The following is a 25,200-nucleotide window of genomic DNA, read 5'->3' as shown; positions in this document are numbered from 1 at the left end:
TGGTCCTGCAATTCAGGCTTGTCTCTTCCTGAAGAACAGCTACTCTGTGCTCTCTTTTGAGTGTTGCCTCAATATGCAAGCCTATCCCTACTGCTCTTCTGTAAGGTAGCATAATCTTTACTTCCCTTCATGCCCTAGTCCCACACCTTATTTTCTGTTTATTTTGATACCTAAGATATTTATCCTTAGTTCCTTTCTTTAATTCTGAAAGTTGCATTTCCAAAATTGTAATCTGTAAAACACATATTCAAATGGATGAGAAACCATAAATAATGTATAGAAATAATAACAGTAAAATGAAAAATAAAAATAACTGAGTTCAATGATGCCAGAAACATCAGTCATCTTAATTATTTATTTATTTTCCAAAGGACATGTACACTGACATTAACCAATTGACTTGAGATTTTTAATGTAACTGATTGAATTGATTAGATATTTTATTTCATAGACAGATGAAGCGTGACACTTTAGACTCACTAGATGCCAGTAGCACCCTCCCCAAGTTATGATCAAAAATATCTCAAATATTGCAAAATGTTCCCTTGTGAGGGCAAGAGTGCCAAAGTCAGCAAAGGTGTAGACTAACATACATTTTTATTAGAAACTCATTCAATTTAACTTTAGGAGTTAATGGGTAATTAATTGGAAGAGTCTAAGAGCAGTACCATGTAAAATTATATGATTTGAGTATGAATTACCATAAAGTTATTCAATTAGATTGCAAGGATATTAAAGGCTGTGATGTGTTTGGGGCTTTACACTACCAGCTTGTAAAATATCCAGATTGTTAATTTAGTTGATACTTACCGCTAGCATCTATTCCTATGCTACCCTGATCACCCATGTAACACAATATTCAAAATAGAAACCCAACAAGAAACTAAACTGAGAGAGAGCATGATGTAGTAATGAAAACATTCATGGGCTTGGAGGAAAAACACATAGATTTGCAATTGTTTCTCTTAATTACCTACTAACTCTAGTCACATCATTTAGTCTCTCTGAGCCCTAGTTTACTTATCTGTAAAGATGGGCATTTGAACTATATCAATGGTTTTTAAATATCAGTCCTTGGAACCAGTGCGAAGCCATAGAGAAGTTTTCATCAGCCTTCTGTTAAATGAGAAAAATAAAGGAAATTTAGTGAGTTCTTCATAAAGTTAAATTTATTCAATTTTAAAGGACTGTCTTTTATTCTGAGATTAAGTATTTCTATATTTGATGTTAAATGTAATTTTTAAAATTACATTATAATTGTAATAGAATATGGTTTTGTTTTTGCTCTTCATAAAATCAAAATGATTCTCTTATTTTTGTTTAAAATTGTACTAGTCTGTTGAATGAAAAGTTTGAGAAATATTGACTAGATCTCTAAAGCCATGCTCAGGAAAAGGAGTGTATAAATCTATAAGCATATAAATAGTAACTCTACTATTTACTTTTATCTGCTAATGTTACAATAAACTGTGTAAGGATAATCTGGTGAATGCTGCCAGGAAAAAGTCAAGTTGTGAAAACAAAAAGAATGAAAAGAAAAAAAGTCTGATAAAAACTTACTGTTCTTAAAATTTATTGAAGAACCTCCAAGTAAGATGATACTTTTGAGCATAAGTATCAAACTAACGCCTCCACAAGACCTTGGCCAAAATGAATAAAGAAAAATAAAAATGGAGGAAAACTTTCCTTAACAATGAAAATTATGTAACAGTTCCATCAGCCTTACACTCATTGAGGAATCTATTATAATTTACCCATGAAATCCTATTATAAAAATTTTGACAATTCCTCAGAAAACCACACAATATTACAGGAAAATAGTAGAGAAACTCTTGGAAGATCTGTTCTAACACCCTCTGATTGGGTGGAAAGAGGGCTGGATAGCTAGCAACTCCATTTGAAATTTCCCTTGTTGCTATGGATCAATAGTTCTTAAAAGCAGATTTGCAAGGAGCCACAGAAAGTGGAGCCTAATCACCTGGTGATAATGAGGCTTATCTCTATAGTAGCAAGACTCTTCTCTGATGTAGGAATCAGCAGTTCAAGGAAAGAATCCAAACTTAGCTATGTATTATAACTAAAGGAAGAAATCAGACCAGGCAGAATACTAGAGGTGGAAAATTGGCCTCTGATCAGTAGATTAACCAAACCAAGAGGATAAACTGGGATGAAATTTCTTTGCTGAGATTGTCCATATCTTTGCTTCTATCTTCTCTTCACACAGACTTTAGAATCTCTTAACTAGGAAATGAAACTTATGTAACTACCACTTCAGATTAAGATCTAAGAGGAAAATTTTAATAGCATCCTCTTATAAGAAATGAGTAGATTTAAGTAGGATCCATGAATCCTATGCTTGACCTAAAAACGTCTTGTTCAAGGATGAATACACAGAAAAACAAAAATGAGGCCTACCTATGAAAAGATTCTACAGAGAAATCGGGAGAGGAACTTTAGCAACAAAAGGCAAAAGAATAACATATTTCTGAGAAAACTTTTTATGGTAAAACCATGTAAATTTTATAGAATCTGATTTGTGTCAAGTTTGAGCTTAATGAAACAACTATGAAAGATTAGTTATAATAATAAATTAATAGATACCTAATTGAGAACATGAGAGAATTTAAGCAAATTAATAATGTTATACCAATTTAAAAATTTCATTAGCAGCAAAGAGTGGAAGCCACACTGCAGAAAAAAAAATCTGAGATATAGAGGAAACTCTTAGAATTTTTCTTTCAGAATGTAAGGGAAAAGACACACGAAAATAGATGATATATGCAGGACAGAAGCAGATCGAATAATACTTGTGGTTCCCAAGGAAGAGATAAGAATAATTGAACAGAAGAATTACTGTGTTATCAGATGCTGAGGTGATCAGTTTAGGACAGAGCCAAACTCATAACAATCAACCCCTTATTCATTTATTGGGAAAAACAAGAGGCAAAAAGAAGGCCCAGCTCCTCATAGTTCCCATAATTCCATTTCTTCCCACAGAACTGTGCCAGGCAAGAATCAGGTACATGCAACACAGATAGAGGTGGTAGTGGTGGTGGAATCACTGCCAAGGGGAAGTTAGAGGGGACAAAAGTGCCTCAGCCACCCCCCGCCTAAGGAAGTCTTGGTGGAGGTGCCCCGCAAGAAAGAGGTGCCTGGGCTAGGAATGCAGATATGCATATGAACATGACTGGGTGTGTGTATATGGTGCATATACACCCATATACCTATATGCACCTTGACTGCAACTCCCCCTAGAAATTATTAATAGTAATGTACTGACTGTGCACCAACTCTGGTGTCGGGAGGGTAGCTGACACCATGAAGTCTGCCAAGCAAAGCCTTGTAAATACTTAAGATAGAGTGTGGAAGATTGTACATAGGCTTTTGGCCTGGAGCTGGACTCCTCCTTGAATTATAAGAATAACAAAAAATTCAATAAACAACAGGGGGATAAAAAAGGTAAAAGTGAAGGAAAATCAGATCACCTTCAAACTTAACAACCTTAAATGCCAGAGGACAACATAGCAGTAGAGCAATATCTACAAAAGTTTTAGGCAAAAATGTTACACCTAAAGAATACTGTATTTAATTAAATTATTACTCATGTACAAAGACAATAGAAAAAAATTTTTTCAGAAACACAAGCATTTAAAATCCTTTCCTGATCTTAAAAGCAAAAGTTTTGAAAATGTACTTCAACTAAGCTAAATAACTCAAGATTAGAGAAGTCATATTAAAATGAATTACACTGAGGAGCAAAACCATTTAGCTAATTAAATCCAAATAATCATTATAAATGAGGTTGTGAGATAGAATGAAAAAAATCAAATTATTTTGAAGGAAATAGTTTATTTTTTGTAAAAATTTATAAAATGTTTGCTCTAAAATCTTAGAGTATACCATCAGACATTTAATGTCAGTTTCTTCATTTTACATATGGAAAGTTTAATAGGTATTAATATTTGTTTTACCCTTGACACTAAAGAAAAATAACTTCTAGTAGAATAAAAATGGGATTTATAATTTCCAAAATACAATAGAAAATATATTTCAAAGAAAGTACAGTCCATATAGTGAAAGAAACTAAGGAACAACAAAAAAGAGTATAATATATTTAATATAAAATAAGATCTCAAAGGCAAGAAGAAACATAAATGAACAATACTAACAAAAGGCAAAATTATTCAAATTAGGTCAAAATACAAAAAATGCACAAAGTTACTCAAAAAGATTTAAAGCTAAAAGTAAAATGGAGAATTAACAAAGATATTCCACACACATATGCAAATTAAAATTAAGCAGTATGCAAAAGTATTTCAAGGTGTAATTTAATATTTATCTCAGTACATTTTCTGTTGTTATGACTGAATACCTGAGACTGAGTAATTTATAAAGAAATTCATTTGTTATAGTTTGGGAGGCTGGGAAAACATGGTGGAGAGGCAGAAATGTGAGCAGGTGTGTGCAAAGAGACATGCATGAAAATCTGGGCTCTCTTTATAACAGCCCCTCTCTTGGGAACTGATCCATTCCTGCAAGAGCCAGAACTCTTTTCTCTGTGATGGCATTAATCTATTGATGAGGAGAGTGTTCCCATGATCCAAACACCTCCCGCTAGGTCCCACTTCCCAACACTGCCATATTGGAGATGAAACCTCAACGTGAGTTTTGATGGGGACAAACTACATTCAAACTATAGTGATATATTACATTTGCTAAATATGATAAAGTGGTTGTTTTTAATTGAAGAAAGCTATAATTCCCAACGAAGGCTAGCTGTCAAGTACATATATATTCTTCATACTATGACATCAAGGTATGATATATAAAGCAAAAGTTTTAGACAAATAAGGAAAAATTACCTGAAACAATGATAGAAGAGCACTTCAAGTAGGAAAAACAAAATAAAGGGGGAGAAGATCTGAATAGCTTTTCTTTTATGGATTGTGCTTTTGGTTTAAGTTTAAGAATTCTACTTAATCCTAGGTCCCAGTGATTTCCTCCTGGCTTTTTTCCTAAAACTATGGTTTTATATTTTACATTTAATATTTTGGCAAATTTTGAGCTAACTTTAAAGTGTGAGGTTGAGCTAACTTTAAAGTGTGAGGTTTAGATCAAGGTTCATTTTTGTTCTTTTAAGATAAAATAAGATTTCAATTTTTGCCCATCAAAACACATATATATATTTTAAATAACAATATATGGAATTGATGAGGGTGCACTCTAAAACTATAGTTGGAAATGCAAATTAGCAAAAACAAATATGATTCAACAATTGCACTTCTTGGGATTTATTCAAAGATAAAAATAGATGTACACAAAAATTTAGATAGAATAGTGTTAACCAAAGTCCTATTGCAGGAAAACACTGGAAACAATCTAATGTTCAGTATTAGGATGACTGATATATAGAATAGAATACACCAAAGTTAAAATTATATGTAGCTATGCTAAAATGTTCACAGTATATTATTAAATGAAAAAACAGGTTATAAAGCAGTATGTACATGTTCTTAGTATAGAGTTACAGGTGATTTTTATTTTTTCCTAAAAGTCCCAACGATATTCAGTGTTACCACTAAGAATATTTTTATTTTGCAAGTTTATTATAAAGCAGAGAATAGTTTAAGTGTTGTAGTAGTTTAAGTAATAGTTCAAGTGTTATGTTTTGAGTTTTATTACTATCTTAATTAGTTTTCCTTTCATGAATTTAAAAGTACTGTGATACTTTAAAGTTGTTTTTAATAAAGAGGAAAGTAATTTTCCCCATAGAGATGGTATCTCTAACTTTGTAATGGAAGTTATTAAAATATATATTTATTTAAATGTATACATATAATTTTAATTATAAAATTCTCCTATCTGTTCTTTGTTAGAGATTTATCACTAAAACTTTAGGAAGGAAAAAAGATACGCTATGAGATAATTGCTTTTGGCTGCTGCTTTTAAGGGAAATGAACCTAACACCTGCAATTTCTTTCCTAGAAAGATGGCTCAAGGCTTATTATTAAAACCAACTACCTTTATTACCTTTTAAATCATTCTCTTACTTTATTCAAACGGAGTCGTTCAGGCCCTCTTATCTACTGTAACTAAGATATTTGACTTTTATTGTGGCACTCAAGGGAACATACTATGTGGAAGAAAAATTACCCATTTTCATGGTAGACTGGCAGGACTAAGGGGCAATGGTGCAAAGAATATGCTCAAAACATAGAAGTCCTCAATAAATAGAAATAAGCTCTATTGCAGTATTTGCAAGAGCACATCTAGTTTATTAAAGTAAAAGTCAAGATAAAGCTGCTTTCTTACATAAATTGGGACATAGACATCATACAGTAATCTTGATAACCAAGTAACTTTTTTCTTTGATTTAGCTCATAAAGATAAATATTTTAAAAATTTCATATTCTAAGGAATATAGCTAAGGATTTTGATAGTTAAATAACATATGTCTCAGTATAAAACTATTAAAAGAGAAAAAATTATTAATATTATGTGGTTATATGTGTGCATTGTATATTCACCAGGTAAATACACATGCATCATGTATAAAATGAGACAAAAATATTATGTTGAATGATTTCTATTCTGGAACATGGCCTTAAAATAAAGAAGTAAGAATTGTAATAAGTAATGTTTGTTTAGAATAGCTTTGTTAATTCTTGAGAGTTGAGAGGGAAAAAGAATATGCAAGTTTGAGTAATCTCTATTTCTTATGGCATAGATAATTTATAGAATATATAGAATAGAATTTGTAGTATATATTGAAAATATTTTGCCAATATATAGAAATTTATAATGCCACAACACTGGTTTATACATGTACAAACTGAGGTATACGATATTGACGGTAGATGTAAAATGGGCTCATTATCCTTTTGTACACTTACAGTGTTTTAGTGAGTCTAGATTTCAAGTTCCTTTAGATTCAAAGCTCTTCTTATGCATCTTCCTAAATATATGGAGTTAAAGTGCACACTCACATATGTAAAAATTGCTTTCTTGATATGATTGAAAGGTACACTTGAACTGAGAGTCTGTGAATATAAGGATACATTTTGATGAAATTGTATCTTAAGCTTTGTACCTATTGAACACCATCTAAATCAAGCACTAGCTTTTCTGTTAAAAATGGTTTCTCAACTTCCTTGAAACATTTCTGTTCTCTTGTTTAGCATTCTCACTCAGTACTTTCTTCCCATACCATGTGCTGAATGAACTAAATTGAGGAGGCACTGTTCCTTAATACTTTTTCTCTCGCTTCCATTTAGAATGCCATGTCCTCAACCTTTCCACTACTGTCTTCACCTGTTGAAATTTTACTTCTCCTGCAAGGAAGAGTGTCTCTTGTTTTTGAAGCATTTCTTGATTCCCTTAATAAACTATTTCAGTTAGATGACTTTTATTACAGTATCTTCTATATTCTTCCCCATTTTATATCCTTGAGTCACTAACTAGTTCATGTTTTGTGCCTCTTCTGGCTGTCTAGATTTGATTGTAAATAATTGATACTTAAAGTTATTGCAATAATAAAAATAAATTTGAAAGGACACATAACTAATTAGCAGAGTGATAAGCATCTTCAACCAGCTTTATAAATCTGCATCATTTGTCAAAGGCAGTATAAAGCCACTTAATTCAACGACCTGCCTCAAGTAGCAAACAAAGAAATCATCAAAGGTAGAGATTTTATTTTAAAATCTTCCAAGAAGAGAGATTTCACATTCTGATTTTTAGTGACCTTGGGCAAGTTTCCTAGATTTAATATACAAATCCTAACAGGTTATCTTCAGAAAGTTTTACTGAAATTAAAAAACCAAAAAATGCTTTTCAACAATGATTAAATTTAGCATGGGGTAAAAATTGTTTTAAAAGTGAATGAATCTAATTTCTAAAGTAGCTGAGTTAATGACAGCTGCCTAAATCCAAATCTCCCAACCCATACTCCAAGTATTACAGAGATTAACCAGCAAAAAAACTCACAGTCACTATAAGGAAGAGACTTAAAAGTACTCATGCTTGCTGTCCTTCTTGGGAGAAGTGTGTGAAAAGAAAGGGGGGGGGGTGCAATTTGAAAACTGATAAGAGTAAAAGAAGTGAGAGGGGAGAATTTAAAATATTTGAAAAAATTTTTTTCAACCCCACTCCCCTTTATTAAAATTTTTTTTCAACAGAATTTAAGATATTTTGAAACACAGAAAAATTAAAATTGAAGGACATATATCCCCTTTTCTACCTCCTTAATAAAACACCATCCATTGAAAAATAAAAAAGAAACTATACTACACTAACAGACAGGGTGATCCTGAATTAGTAATCTCATAAACTATTCTTATGGCAGCAGTCTTTATGTATATGAAGAAAACAGAAAAAAGGAAACAAAATATTACAGTACTTTAAACTGAATTAAATATCCTTAAACAAATGCCTGTGAATGTGAAAAATACACTTTGATTCAAATTTAGAAAATAAAAGAGAACAGGAACAAATAAAGATCGAACTCTGAAGGGAAACAGAGGGGAAAAATATTATATCAGAAATGAAGGCTACAAAGATTACAAAGATTCTACGGAAGAATACATTTAAATGAAAACATGATAGGGGCATTAAAGAAAAGTAGAAAAACAACTAACAGATGAAAATGAGATAAAGAAAGAAGTAAAAAAGGCCAGAGAGAAAGTGATTTAAATGGAAGACAAGTAAGTAAAATCCAACATATGTTTAATTGAAATCTCTCAAAAAAAAAAAAAGAAAAAAAAAGTGCAAGAGAAAATAATGAAAAAGAACTAATATTTAAAACTCTATTCCAGAACAACTCCAAGGCATATACAATTCAAACTGTTAGACTTTAATGATAAAAAAAATTGATCAGAGCTTTTTAACTAAAGGAACAAAAGCAAGAGAATTAGACTGGCATAAGATTACTCAAAATAAACACACAAAGCAAAACAGGAAAGGTGCAGCATTTTCGCAAAACTCAAGGAAAAAAAGTATATATTGACCCAATATGTCCTTCAATTATCAAGGCTATAGAGAAGGAGAAGCTTAAGCAAACCAGAACTCAAGGAGTTCTGCACCCATGAGCCCATGCCAGCAGGCTACCAGAGAGTGCTACACATAATATATTTAATGGAGCATTTAATATTTCTAATTTTAGATCTAATACTAAAAAAAAGGGTGAGAGGATGAAGGATGAAAAATAATACATAAAAGTATATTCTAGCAAAAGTAGAAATAATATAACTGATAAATGGGAGGAAAGGGGATAAGGAAAGAAAAAAGTGAAATAAGCTTGTTGATTGTTATATAGACAATAGACGGGAGCCAAAGGCTATCATTATCAGCTATAAAACCAGATAGTAAAAGGTTAAATAAGAAAGCAGATTAAGTACATTTTAAGAAGATATAAATACCAGATATGGGTGTAGATGTAGATATAGACACATAAATTTATGTATCTGTAAGATCTATCAATTATACTTCTTAGTTTTTTTTTTCTCGTGAAATGCTTTTAGGAATTATACCTGCTCTTATTGTCAATAAGCTTGAAATTTATAGGTTTATGAATCATTGCTCACTGTAAAATGTTATTGAAACCATATAATTTAGGGATATTAAAGAAATATCACCTAACTGAAATGCTCCCTTTGCGTGTTATTTCATATGCATCTTTTATAATATTATGTGTTAAATCTCAATAGAGGGCATTTAACTGGAGGCGGGGGTAGCAGGGAGCATGGAAGGGTTTGGGAGTTCCCTTGACAGTCTCAGTCTTTTCCATGTATTCCCTATGTCTTGTGATTGCCTTTATCCTTTAAATTATTCGTAAAATTTGATGCTGGATAATATTTCTGATTCCCATGAGCCTGATTTGACCATCTAACCCTTAGTGTTAGTTATCTGCAGGTGCTAGGTAGAAACAGGGATAGGGAGGTGACACTTCTCCTGAATATTGCTTTTTGTGTAGTTTTTGAAACCATGATAATTGCATGTATATTCAAACTAAGGCAAATGAAAAACTACAATTCCAGTGAATAATATAATCACATTGAAGGGACAAAAGTAAATTTTGCCATTATATTTTATTTTTGTCTAATATTTTATTATGAAACTTTCAAACAGAAAAATTGAAAGAATTGTGTAGTCAACACCACTTCTTCATTTGATGCCGATTTAATTTACACATATTCATCTTCCCATCTATCTTACTTTGACACATTTCAAAGAATAGATACAAAATACCCCCAATACTTCAACTTGTATATTATTTACTAAAGTTCAATATTTTTTAGATCAAAATTATTTTTGAGTTTTTTAAGGTAAACTTTTCAAGTAATTTTTGAAAATATTATTTTGATTATATACTCGCAAACTAAAGATAAAAAGAATTATAAGTAAATATTGATCTAGTTAATAGGTTTGTTTTCCTTTAGTGAAATGAATCAGGAATTCAGAAACTACTTCAGTGTATTCTGTGTTGAGCAAATAAGTAAATATATCATGAATAATGAGAGCCAGGTTTCTCACTGTTAAAGTAGAGGTTGAGTATCCCTAATTTGAAAATTCAAAATCTGAAATGCTCCAGTATCCAAAACTTTATGAGTGTTGATGTAACACTCAAAGGAAATGCTCATTGGAACATTTTAGATTTTGAATTTTCAGATTAGGGATGCTCAGCCAGTAAGTATAATGTAAATATTCCAAAATCCAAAAATATTCAAAATCCAGAACACTCTGGTTCCAAGCATTTTGGACAAGGGATACTTGTAGTTATAGACATGGTAAAGAGGAAGACTGGAATGAACCCCGTAGTGTTGGATTGGAATTGGAGGTAGCAATGTAAACCTGTTGTGTTGTTATATATAGGCATAGAAATATAGATACGAGTATATACACATATGCATGTATTTCCTAGCTCTTCTAGCCATTGAGAGCCTAAGAAGCAATGACACTTTAATAGTGAAGAGCATTCCTAGTACTTGGGTTTTAGTCTCTAAATGCCATTCTCTACTAAAATGAACCATTAGAATAGTTGGAACCATTTCTAAACCATTCGTTAGAGAAATGGTTGATTGCAGGGCTGGGGCAGGAAAGTATAAAATAACCTGGAACAGCTTGTTAATGAAATAAAATAAGAAAGTGCTCAAATAATGACGAGGACATGCCAAAAGGAACCAGCTTAAAGGGTTTCTACTGGCCAAATATAAGGCAAGTTGAGCAACAAAATAAATGATAGTAACAGATTGCCTCAATTCATTTGTGCTACTATAACAAAATACCTGAGGCTGAATAATTTATAAATAATAGACATTTATTTCTCACAGTTCCAGAGGCTGGGAAGTCCCAATATCAAAATACCAACAGATTCGGTGTCTGGTTAGGGCTTCTTTCTGTTTCAAGATGGTACCTTGTTGCTGCATCCTCCAGAAAGCGGATGAACACTGTGTCCACATGGCAGAAGGTGGAAGGACGAAAGGACTGAACTCCATGTAAAGCCTCTTTTATGAAGGCCTTAATCCCATTCACAAAGGAGGAGCCCTCATGACCTAATTACCTCCTAAAGGTTCCACCTCTTAATACTATTGTATTAGTAATTAAGTTGCAACGTGAATTTTGGAGGGGACACAAACATTCAAACCAACCATAACACAGATTATAACCCACTGAGTAAAATAGGAATACATGAGCCTTTAGTGTTATTAATATAAATGTTAATAAATAAATAGATGGAGGAGAAGGAAAAGTTCTTCCTTACAGGAGAACACAAGGAATAAATGTAGATGGAATGATTGAAAATCACAATTTTGGGAACTATGTAGTACTAATTGATTCAGGGAAAAATCATCAGTAGATACTATAATTAGTAGAGTACAGTTTGATGAAAAACTGGATATTTACATAGTCTCAAAATATCTCCCCACAAAATGTTTGTTAATTACAAAGGGAAAAATAGAGAAGCCTTGCAGCCACTAACCAAATGATGAATGTCAACTTAACCAGTAATGGAACAAACCAATATCACATACACAACATTATATATATGCTATTTGTGTCAAAAAAGAATAATCTCAGTGATGAAGAAACATCAGACAAACCCAAGTGAAGGAACATTCTATGAAATTACTGTCAATGAAATGGAAGACAAACAGACTGAAGAATTATTCCAGATTAAAAGAGACATGACAGCTAAACTGAAATCGGTGACAACAGGGTTTTTTGGGTTTGTTTTTTTGTTTCTGTACAGAATTTTTTTGTAACAGACAGTGAAATGTGAGATAAAAGGATAATAGAAACTTTCTGAGTTTGATCATTGTACTCTGGTTGTATAAGAGAATGTCTTTTTTTCTGCATAAAATAGACATTGAAATATTAAGGACTAAAAGGCCACAATTGTGGGCAATTTATTCTTAAATGTTTACTCAAGAAAATGTGTATGTGTGTCTGTAGAGAGAAAGATGTGGAGGTAGAGGGAGGAAGAAGATAAAGCAAATTTGGTAAAATGATAACAACTGGAGAATCTGAGGAGAAGGCATATGGAAGCTCTTAGTACTATTCTTACAACTTTTCTGTAAGTCTGAAATTATATCAAAATAAAATCATATCTAAAAAGAAGGTAAAAAGATGAATGAATTCAAAGCCAGATGGTAAATAAATGAAACGTAAATGGCAAAATGTTGATAATTTTGGAAGTTGAGTGTTAGATACATGGGGATTCATTATATTATTTTCTCTACTTAATATATGCTTGTAAACTTCCATAATAGAAAGACTTTTAAAAGAGAATGAATCTTCAGTGATCTTTTCATTGATAATGTAAATTTACTTTCTCTTTAAACACTCTGGGTTATTTATGGCATTTAAGATCTGATCATGTTGGAAGAAACTAAAGAAAATGTAAGTAAATGGCAAGACATCTCACGTTCATTGATTGGAAGACAATATCATTAAGCTGATAGTAATACTCATTGTGTGCTGGTCAGATGGGGGGGTAGGAGGGATAAACCTACAACTAATGGAAGTGGAGCTCACTGTATGGGGGGAAGGGCATGCTTGTAGCCCTGGCTTGGGTGAGGCAAATGCATTACATGTAACCAAAATGTTTGTACCCCCATAATATCCTGAATTTAAAAAATCAAAAAATTTTTTTAAAAAGATGATAATACTCCAAACTGATTTATAGGTGTAGCTCAAACCATATCAAAATTTCATCTAACTTCTTTGCTGAAATGGACAAGTTGATCCTAAAATTCATATGGAAATTCAAGGGACCCAGAATAGCCAAAACAGTATTGAAAAAAAGAACAAAGTTGAAGTACTCACACTTCTTAATTTCAAAACTTAACTACAATGCTATAGTAATCAACATAATGTGGTTCTGGAATTAGGGATAGAGATCAATGGAATAGAATTGACAGTATAGAAATAAACTTTATATTTATGGCCAATTGACTTGGCACTCAAGAGTGCCAAGGCAATTATATAAGGAAAGAATAATATTTTCAACAAACGATGCTGAGACAACTACATGTCCACATGAAAAACTATGAAGCCAGACCTCACTTCAAACCATTTACAAAAACTAACTCAGAATTGATCACACCATATACAAAAACCAACTCAGAATGGATCAAAAACCTAAATGTAAGAATTAAAACTATAAGGCTCTTAGAAGAAAATGCAGTTGTAAATCTTCATGATGTTGTATTAGGCAATGTTTTCTTAAATATGACACAAGTGTGTGGGCAACAGAAGAAAAATATGTAAGTTGGACTTCATCAGAATTATCTTTTGTGCTTCAAAAAACTAAAAAGACAAACCTCAGAATGAGAAAACATTTTTGCAAATTATGTATCTGATAAAGGACTTGTATCTAGAATATAAAAGGATCATTACAACTCAGTAGTAAAAGGACAATTCAGTTTTTAAAAATGGGCAAAGGATCTGAATAACCATTTCTTTAAAGAAGATATGCAAATAGCCAGTAAGCACATGAAAAGATGTTCAACATCATTAGCTATCTTGAAAATGTAAATTAAAACCACAATGAGATACCACTACATACCCACTAAGATTAATAAAAAAGATAGATAATGTGAAATGTTGGTAAGTATATGGAGAAATTGTAACCCTCATACATTGCTGGTGAGAATGTCAAAAGGGGCAGCTCCTTTGGAAGACATTCTTGCATTTCCTCTGTAAGTTAAACATAGAGTTATCATATGATCCAGCAATTCTACTCTTAGGTATATACCAACTAGAAATGAAAATGTATGTTCACACAGACATTGTTCACAAATGTTCACAGTAGCATTGTTTACAATTGCCCCAAAGTGGAAACAACCCAAACGTCTATCAACTGATCAATAGGTAAACAAAAGATGGTATATCCGTACAGTGGAATATTATTCAGCAATAAAAAGAAGTGAAGTACTGATGCAACATGGGTGAACCTTAAAAACATGATGCTAAGTGAAAGAAGCCAGTCATGAAGGACCACATATTGTATGATACCATTCATATGAAATGTACAGAATAAGCAAACTTATGGAGATAGAAAATAGATTTGTGGTTGTTTAGGGCTGAAGGGAGGGAATGTGTGTGGGGTGGATGTGTGTGTGTGTGTGTGTGTGTGTGTGTGTGTGTGTGAGAGAGAGAGAGAGAGAGAGAGGTGATGGTGTAGGTGTGTGGGGTTTCATTTTGGGGTAAAGAAAATGCTCTGTAATTGATCATAGGAGTGGATGCACAAGTCTGAATCTATTAAAAGCCATTCAATATATACTTTAAATATACTATATGCTCTAAATGAGTGAATTGTATGGTATGCAACTTATATCACAATAATTTTTTTTTTCTAATTTGATCATTTTGTAGGGTAATGAGTTCAGTAAGAGAAGAGTCTTATAATTTGGCAGTATTTTCAACTTGCATTTCAATAATTGCTGTTGATAGAACCTGCTTTTGAAATGTTTGTTCTCAAAAGCAACTTTCATGTTTTGGATAGACAAACGTTTATGAAACCATTTATTTGCTCTGCATTCAGTTTTACCAATCAGCAGTGTAGCCACAGATGTTAGAATCATTTGGCATGTAAAATAGAAAAATGTAGCTAGAATTACCCAAAAGGAAGTCTTACTAAAAAAAGAAAGCTACATTTGGAAGTAAACTTGATTGACAGAACTAAGACAGTACTGGCTAATTATCGATTATTAGTGTCATACGGATCACTGTTGTTTCATCAGTTTTTATGAACAAAATCATCGTCTTCTGTCACTTATCTCAAAATCTCAGTTAAAAATTGATTCACAGAGTATGAGGAAGTTACATGTAAACTCATAGCATTTGTTTAAGTTTTTTACTTGCCCTACCCAAGTAGGAAAGTTGCATAAAGTTGCATAATCTAATAGTTTTGTTAAGAACTGGGACCATGATGAATAGCTTGAAAATAAAGATTCTTGATATAACAAATACTTTATAGATTTAAGCTTTATATTATTACCAATGGGGAAAATTTGATTTGAACAATAGTTTTCACATTTTAATAAAGGTAACAGTTTTTTTTTTCAAATGTTAACAATTAGAAGAAAAAATGTATAAAACATAAAGTATTAGATTCTGTGAATATAATACTTAGTCACATTTGTGACTTTAAGGTTGAATAAAATAATGACAGTGGAAGTTTAAGTGGCAAAATGTAGCGTCTTAGTGTTAATATATTGAAGTTTTCATTAAATTGGTTCAAATGTAAAATAGCTTTGTTTTTCTCTACATGATCCTAAATAACAATTTTAATTATTTTTTCACCCAGTTGTGAAATTATATAGACCTAGCTATAATACAGATGAGTTCTACAGAAATTTCTATCATTAGAGTCTAGAAAGTTTTCATTAATATTACTGATGTTTTAAAGATAACTGCAATCATAATAATAGGTTGAAATGTAAGCTTTTCAAAATAGAACAAAAATTACTAATGTTTGAGTGTTTGTTGCCTTTACCTTTCCCAAGGCCATTTAAAGGATTTCACTTGGTTTCTTCCCTGCCCTTGACTTCTGAAAAGTGTAGGCCAGAAGCAATTTGGGGATTCTGTAAGACCAGATGCAGAGGAAAGTGAGGTGGTGAAGTAATTTTTCTGGAAATTTTGTGGACAGGGCTTCTGAAGAAGCCCAGTTTCTCCACATAGGAGAAGAAAGAAGGATTTAAAAAAATATTGTTCAAGAAATAAAAGCAAAGAACTTAGATTATTTTGAAATTAGTTTTTACTATCATCAGGTTTCTCTGGCCACAACACAGCTTGAGATGAGACAACATGGCTTAAAGGTTTAGTAAAGTTGGAAATTGTTAGAAGTTTTATATCGATGATGGGTATGGAAGTATAGGAGAAGGGTCAACAATCTAATCTGGAAATGGATGGTATTGCAACAAGGCGACATTCATTGTTGTTACTTTTAATTTTTTTGTCAATCAAGATTTGCTATTTTATTCTGTTAAGGAAAAAGTTTTGTAGCTGATTTATGGCCTACCAATTTTTTATCTTTATGAATAGCAATTTTATTTACTTTTTTCTCTTTTTGGGGCATTGAATATTATGTTGGCTTGGGGAAAGGGAATATAGAAAGAAGTGGAGTAAAATTTAATTCTAATATGTCTTTTCTATGTGTAAAACAAACCTGGAAAGTTTATATTTTCTCTTTTTGTCCTGTCATCCACCATATCCTGCTCTATACTGTTAATCAAATTGTTGGCATTTTCTGTAAGTGGAAATAGAGACATAGTCTTTAAAGTCTAAAGTAACAAAGTGTCAGATCAGTTCTTCAGGATTTTAATATCAACCAACATGGCATTTGCCTTTTTTCTTTTAGCTTTATCTGTTGTTTCAGCACTGAAAATTAAATTTATCAAGATACCACAAGTAAGAGATTTCTAGAGTAATCCTAGACATAGTAACTTGTTAGTGAATGATACGCAATTTTATTTGTATTTTAGTATAACCATTACATGCTGTTTCTGTATATAATGTTTCCAGAATGAAAGAGGAGGGATAATTTTTATAGACTATCACTGCTACCTCATAAACTTTTAAAGAAATATTTCCTTTATTTGACTGGATCCTTTCATTATCAACATCTCTATGAAGGCGTCTGGCTTAAAACACCCGATAATACTTTAGAGCAGAATTGATTGGTCACGTAGGAAAAAAGTGGTCTCTTAGGGCTTTCCAGAGGGAACTTAATCATGTAAGATTAATCTGTCATAGATTAGAAAGATGGAGCTTCAGTATTTTTTTTTCACTCTGTGAAAGCAGAAATTGGAAAAATAAATTGAAAATGTAGAAATGGGAAAGATTTAGTCATCTCCGCTTTTTATTGGTAATATGACCTTGTAAACATCCTTTACTATCATTAACACTCAAATTAATTCTTGAATAAAATGAAATCTCAGATTTACTAATGAAGTGAGTTTAGAAATAAGTACACAGCTAATGATCTTAAAAACTGGAAAAATTCATTAATTAGAATCTAACTTTCTGGGCATTGTTTTCTTGCAGGGAACAAGTCACAAGACAGTGGCATAGCAGAGATGGAAGAACTTCCTGTACCACATAACATCAAAATAAGCAATATTACATGTGACTCATTCAAGATTTCATGGGAAATGGATTCAAAATCAAAGGACCGAATTACACACTATTTCATTGACCTCAACAAGAAAGAGAACAAGAACTCCAATAAATTTAAACACAAGGTAAAATCTAACAAATGCATTAATTTGCATCTTAAAAACTTTCTAAATATGAGGGCATTTTGAAAGAAAGAACAATGTGCCATTAGTGACTTATATGATGTATTGGACATTGGGAAGAATAAAAATTATATGCGATTTAAAAACCCCATCCCTCTAATAAATTTTGTAAGAAAATGAAATGCCATGCTTATTGGTTAGAAGTAAAATCATGACTAATCATATAGACATAAAAATCAACATGTGTTAAAGATTTTATTTAACTCATTAATGAGGAAACTGATGAGGTATTACAGTCAGATCAAAGAATAATCCAAAGAAAAGACTCATTTATAGATCTAGTACATTAAAATGAAAGTACAAGTGGAGGCAAAACTGGTTTGAAAGTGGTCGGGGTAGGGGGAAGAGGAGGGTTATTCTCCACTAAATAGAATTCATTTGCATATATCTGGACAAAAATAACTGAATTTTTATCAGTTTCTACAAATTATAGAGTTGTAAAATAGCTTCCATAGCAGAAGCGGATAAGTGAGAGAAGTGTGCTATAGGCAAGCCGTAGTTTTCCACTGAAGCACACAATTGTGCCCCCCGCTCCCCACATAACAACTGCCAGAAAAGAAATCTGCTGCAGTTTATGAACTTTAAGGTATTTGTTAAAACACTTTAGGGCTGAAAATTGCTTTACATAGTCAGCTTTCTTTTGCTTTTCATTTTTTGTTTTGAATTTTTTTTGTCTTTTGCTTTTTTGTTTTGAGAATGAAAATTGTTAACCTCTAGAGGTTTTAGATATATAATATTTCTGTGATATTTAGTCACATACCTATCTACATATATCTTTTCTGATACATATCTCCCTCCAGAAATAGCTATAGAGAAGACAACAGTTTTCTGGTTTAGGTATTCTTTCTTATGTTTCATTGTTTTCACTGATGATGACAATCTGGTGTATTTTTTTATATTGACACTAAGTTTTAACTTGGGAAATATTTTGGAAGAACTGTCTTGTCTGGAAATTTTACCTACTCGATGTGCAATTATACATACTAAAGATAAGTATGGATCAGACATGCTATAGGTAAGTGTGAAAGAGAGAATAAGATTGATCAGTCATTGTTTTTCCCGAGTTCCAATTCTGATTATGTTTTCTGGTGATGGATATTCTCTGCTAACATTTGCCTTCTTCATGCAACTTTGAAATATTTAATATTAAATGATGAATAGTTCAAGATTTGACCCCCTTTCAAGATTTGACCCCCTTTCAAGATTTGACCTCCACACTTAGAATACTATGTCCTTGAAAATACAGTGAATATTCAACTAACAGATTTAATTACTTTATTAATCATTGTTTAGAAATACCTAAACTTTTGTATGACACATAGACTCTATACTTGAATAAAAGTAAAGCCAATGTTACCTCATTTGTATGTAAAATAGATTCATTTATTTTAAAAATGTTCCTTTTATTTTATATATAAAATATCTAGTAATGAGCAGCTCTATTAAAATTATTGGGTATTGTAAGTTAAATATATTTTTACTATTAAATCTATTGTATTTTATCTTTTTTTTGTTTCATTGTTTAGTAGGAGAATGTTGCATTTTGAGAAGCATATAGTGTACAGAGAAGAACACTATACTAAAAATCAAGAAAACTGGAATCCAAGTGCATTTATATTATTAACTAGCTGTATGACCTCGAACATGTCTCTTTTTTTTTTTTTTTTTTTGAGACAGAGTCTCACTGTGTTGCCCCGGCTAGAGTGCCGTGGCGTCATCTTAGCTCACAGCAACCTCAAACTCCTGGGCTCAAGCAATCCTCCTGCCTCAGCCTCCCGAGTAGCTGGGATTACAGGCATGTGCCACCATGCCCGGCTAGTTTTTTCTATATATTTTTAGTTGTCCAATTAATTTCTTTCTAATTTTAGTAGAAATGGGGTCTTGCTCTTGCTCAGGCTGGTCTCGAACTCCTGAGCTCAAACAATCTGCCCGCCTCCGCCTCCCAGAGAGCGAGGATTACAGGCGTGAGCCACCGCGCCCGGCCCTGAGCATGTCTCTTGATCAAGTTGAGTTGGGCCTTAGTTTTTGCATATGTAGAATAAGAAATTTAAATATAATAATTATTATAACGCGTGTCTTTAAACAGGAAAATTCTATTGTCAGCCAGGAATTTAACACGTTCCTCTCCATTGTTTACAATTAAGTAAAGTTATACTGCTAAATTAGCTTCCTTCCTTTCTTCCTCCCACCCTCCCTCCCGTCTTTCCTTCTTAGGATGTTCCAACAAAATTGGTGGCAAAAGCTGTCCCCTTGCCTATGACTGTCCGTGGACACTGGTTTTTGAGTCCAAGAACTGAATATACAGTAGCAGTGCAGACTGCCTCAAAACAAGTTGATGGTGATTATGTTGTGTCTGAATGGAGTGAAATTATAGAATTCTGCACAGCAGGTAAGAGGACTAGGTACATATATAGAAAAACCTGTATTTAATTGTTCCTGGAAAGTTAATGACAGAAAAAATATTTCTTTTTTGTAATTATAAGGTGGTATGTATTGCATTGGTTATTTCTGCATTGTCAGTAGCTTTGGGTAACAGAATAAACCATTTTGTATTGATTTGAGGGGGCTAAGGTTCGCAGCAAAATATGGGTAATGGCATCAAATCACTTTACTGTATCCATAGTTTGATTTTTTTTAGAGTGAAAGCTTTACAAATAAAAATTGATGCCATTTGAAAATATACTCAGCATATTTTTTGAGCTTCATTTTGAGAGGGAGAGATTTTTTGTCTTTATTGTTTTTCTTTTTTTCATTTTTTGATTTTCACAGATATTGAAAGAAAAAAGCAAGGAACTTCCTTTTTTAATTTAGGGCAATGGAGGCAGATCTCAATCACTGTCTCTGGCAGAAATGTTACTAGATTTTTCACTTGAATGCTGGAAGACCTTAAGAAAAACTCTTTAAACTAGCAGTGTGTGTGTGTGTGTGTGTGTGTGTGTGTGTGTGTGTGTGTGTGTATGTATGTCTTTGCTTCATTAAAAAGTACCTCAAAGTCATTTGGCTTTGGAAGATCTGATATGGAAATCCTGTCCCTTTTGATCTTGAACTATATCCTAATATTCCATTAGATTGGAAATGTTACCATTTGTCTCATTCATTTATCTATTGTCTACCCATTCATTCAAGAAACAGACATTTATTGAGAGCACTTAGGTGTTGAAGGGATACAAAGATATCTTTACCTGAGTACTTCGATCATCCTCTCCTTTTGTCTCTTAGTATGGGACTTTGTTTACTCTTTTTTTGCCTAGATGACTGTTTCCATAAAAAAATCATACGGAGAAGCTGAATCTAAGAGGAACTTAAGCTGTTTAAAGCTGTTATTTGTGTTTATCAGACTAATTTGGAGACTATTTCACCTAAGCTTTATCGACAACTTTGACTCTAAATTCTGATAAAGCCATTTTGTATAAGTTGCATTCTAATATGAACATGTAATTCACTGAATATTTGTTGAGAGCCCATACTGTGAGCTAGTCACCGTGCAAGATACTGAAAATAAAATAAAATAGAATGCCAAAGGCTAATCTAATTGTATTCTAGTCCATGACAGGGATAAAACCCTGTGTTTACACCAAGCTTAAAATGTTTATATTATACTTGCCATAAGTCATTATCATCTGTCATCTCTCCCCTTAGACTTTCAGTTCTTTGAAGGGAAGAATATCTTTTTATCTTTTAATCTGATTGTCTAATTTTGCATGGTGCTTTGTATATCATATGCTCTAATTTAAATAAATGTATGTTGAGCCAATGAAGCAGTGAATAAAAAAACTGTGCTACCATGAGCAGTTTAACTAGGTTGCTTCTGTTTGGAAAGTCTTATTAATCTTTATAGAACAAAAATTTTCCTTAGTTTCTGCTTCGGGAGTTAGACAACAGTTCTCAAACAACTTTCAAAACAAAAAGTTGGTGGAAAAAAAAATCAGATTAGCTTGACAGATTTTCAAGAGTCTTGTGTGCTCAAGTCTTGTGTACTCATTATTATTTCTACTACCAACTTTGCTATTGATTGCAAATTATAAGCTTCTTTTATTCATTTTTATCAAATGGTTGAAGAAAAGCTAGTATGGTGCTAATGGACATAACTTGGGTTATGAAAAGTTATTTAGTGTATTTTTGTTTTTTTGTTTCAATGTCTCTAATTTCAAAGAGTGTAAAAATGCAAGGATATTCTAAGAAACAACCATAAATCACGACAAAAATATTTTTGTAGAAAGAAAAATGTGTCACACAAAGACAATGAATATTTTCTTTTTAAAATACAATTTCCTGTTCATTAAATTGAATTCCCTAAAGGTGAATTTTAATAATCTCTAATTTATTAATTATGTAGTTGATGCTTTTGGTGCTATATTTTTAATAACAGTCTTTTTTTGTTTTTTTCAGACTATTCAAAAGTTCATCTAACACAACTGTTGGAGAAGGCTGAAGTGATTTCAGGACGTATGCTTAAATTTTCTGTTTTTTATCGTAACCAGCACAAAGAATATTTTGACTATGTTCGGTAAGAATCAAAAAATACATAGTGATTTTTTTTCTTTTTTACTAAACATGGTTTCAAATTCTAGGTTCAGGTTTCCCTTCACTCTAGTTCTGTCAAATAGCAATTCTAGTTTTATTTTCAAAATAGTTAATTATACTGATTTTTATTTTCCAGAAAAATTAAGTAGAAAAAGTCAGATCATGGGACTTTTCCCACTTCACTTAGATTCCTTTCCATAATCATTTGTAATGCCAATTCCTATCTATTTCACTGGAAGATTTTAAACCTGTGGTGTTTAGATTGATGAGCATTTCATGTACACACTCCTCCTCTAATTCCCAATAACTCAATGCCCTCTGCATCATACTGACTACTAAATTTGCTCTTCTTTTTGTGAGTCCCTACAAAACATTAAAAATGAGAGAATAAAACGATGACTTTTTCATGAACTATTGTGGTGAATCATGTGGGATTTGTAGGTTTCTAAGTGGAAATCCTTTAGCCATCATGCATAAGGACCTTCACCTTTATTTACATTTGAATTCTAGTGATTTGACTACTATTTCTGAGATAGCCTATTTTTATCCCTAGAAGCAGTTCCCAAGACATTGAAAAAACTCTATCCCACAGATAGTTGTAATATTTGTAGCACTTTTGTATTTGTAGAAGAAAATTTCAAGAGGATAAATAGGCAGATATGTGTTTTACAGTAATACTCAGGCTTTTGAAATGACAAATGCTATATAGGTTCTAAAACTTCTACACAGTAATGCCTATAATTTGTCACTTTAAAAGCCTTTGTCTCACTTTAGATTCTAAAGGATTCTTAAGTTGACAGGACTGTATAGAAAAATATTTAGGAAGCTTTATTGTTCTTTTGTTTTTGTCATACTTCTCTAATTTCTCTTAAATCAAGATCATGGTTCCAAATTTAAATCAGCTCCAAGCTGTGGAAGATACAAAGAGAATCATAGAGAAAGAAGTATATTTAGGGATATGTGTTCTTCATATTAACTACTTTGCAATATTATATACTTTTACATATTTTGGTGGTAAAAAACATTGTTGCCTTTTGTTTCAATATTTTATAAATACAGAGTTCAGTCCATCATTCTCTTAACTGGTATTTACCCTAGAGTCTATATAATTCTTGGCGGATGCCATTCACCTAATTTAGAGAGTACAAACTGATAGATACAACATAAATTATTGTACTTGTCAATTTGTGATTGGAAATGACCATATATACTCAACAATGAAGGTGTTTCTTTATACAGATGCTCCTTGACTTACGATGGGGTTACGTCCCAATAAACTCATTGTAAATTGAACATATCATCAGTCGAAGACATGTTTAACACACCTAACCTACCAAACATCATAGCTTAGCCTAGCCTGCCTTAAATGTTCTCAGAACACTTCCATTAGCCTACAGTTAGGCAAAATCATCTAAACACAAAGCCTATTTTATAATAAAGTGTTGGAAAGATCAAAATTTGAAGTATGGTTTTTACTAAATGCATAAGGCTTTCACACCATCGTAAAGTCAAAATATTGTAAGTGGGGCGATTGTAAGTTGGGAATTATTTGTATTTGTTAAGCATAAAATTTGAAAACAAAAAAAAAACAAAAAAGACTATTGCTGTTGTGTTTAGTAAGAACTACATCAACAGAATAATTCCATCTTTAGTGTTAGTATTAGATTTCCTGAGGTATTACCAATGTCTATTTTTTTTTTTTATTTCAGCAAATTATGGGTGTACATATGTTTAGGTTACGTGTGTTGCCCTTGGTCCCCCCCCCCCACCGAAGTCCGTGTTTCAAATATGTCCATCCTTCGGGTAGTGCGCACTTGTGTATACAAATACCCGTCCCCTCCTCCCTCCTCCCCCGTCCTCCCGCTGCCCTTCCCGTGGTACAGATGATTAGGTTAGGTGTGTTGCCCTTGGTTCCCCCCCCACCGAAGTCCGTGTTTCAAATATGTCCATCCTTCGGGTAGTGCGCATTGCCCTCCTTGTGTATACAAATACCCCTCCCCTTCTCCCTGTTTCCCCCTCCTCCCACCGCCCTCTCCCTTCCCTAGCATCCACTAGATGTTGTTCTGATATGTGCATTTATGTGTTGATTAGTTAATACCAATGTCTATTTTAGGTGGCCACTGGAGGTCAGTATTTCTCTATGATTTTCTCTGTCCTTTTGGTGGGAACTGGCCTTTGTTTTCAGGTCCTTCAGTAATCTAAAATTTGCTTCATCTGTTTTCAAAAATGCTTGCAAGGAGAAAAAAGACAAAGACAAAGCACGTAGAAAATGAGTAAAATTATTGTATATATTGTATGACTTGAGTCCAAGCTTCTATATGAAAGATGTATTTACTAATAATGAAATTTCTTTGTTGAATTTTCCATAATGATAGTTGTGAAATCCATGTAAATTATATCTTGATACAGTACATATAAATAAATATGCTTGCCAAGGCATGGGTACAATTTTTCAACATTGCTTTTTTTTAAAAGGCTTATTAAAAAATAGTAGACAACTATATGCTTTGTTTATATAAAAAAATAGTAGACATTAACTTCAGTAGATCTTTGTTTTCTTTTTATGTAATAAACTCTAGTCAGGACATATTGCCTTGGTTAGAATCCATTTAAAATGTCATCCTGTTATCCAGAATGCTTGAATGGAAAGGAACTTTTCAATTATCTGACAAACTTTCCAAATCATTATAAATTATGAAAACTAGATAAATTTTGAGTCAGTCCACAAGGAATTAAGTCATTTTGATCTCTTCCTCTAGAAATGAATTCCTAAATAAACGTTTCCCATACCCCAGATGAAAGTACCACTTTCTCTTTTACCCTTTGTTTATGTTCACTGGGAGGTCAATTGTCCTTAAAACTCCTTTTATATCTG

The 25,200-nt window shown here is 32.4% G+C and overlaps 1 protein-coding gene across 2 annotated transcripts in view; it reads left to right on the top strand.

The window, feature by feature from the left end:
• The window catches only part of PHYHIPL (phytanoyl-CoA 2-hydroxylase interacting protein-like), an 88,560-nt gene that overhangs the window by 58,796 nt on the left and 4,564 nt on the right, over window positions 1-25,200 (top strand). For both annotated transcript variants that reach the window (XM_012657610.1, XM_012657618.1), the window contains exons 2-4: window positions 17,548-17,744; window positions 20,016-20,190; window positions 22,191-22,308. In XM_012657610.1, coding sequence (XP_012513064.1) covers window positions 17,548-17,744; window positions 20,016-20,190; window positions 22,191-22,308 — 490 coding nt within the window. The remainder of the gene's footprint in view (window positions 1-17,547; window positions 17,745-20,015; window positions 20,191-22,190; window positions 22,309-25,200) is intronic.

This window comes from Propithecus coquereli, unplaced genomic scaffold, assembly GCF_000956105.1.
Source record: "Propithecus coquereli isolate 6110/MARCELLA unplaced genomic scaffold, Pcoq_1.0 Scaffold115, whole genome shotgun sequence".
In the NCBI taxonomy this organism is placed as follows: Eukaryota; Metazoa; Chordata; class Mammalia; order Primates; family Indriidae; genus Propithecus; species Propithecus coquereli.
This window is presented reverse-complemented; position numbering and strand designations above follow the sequence as displayed.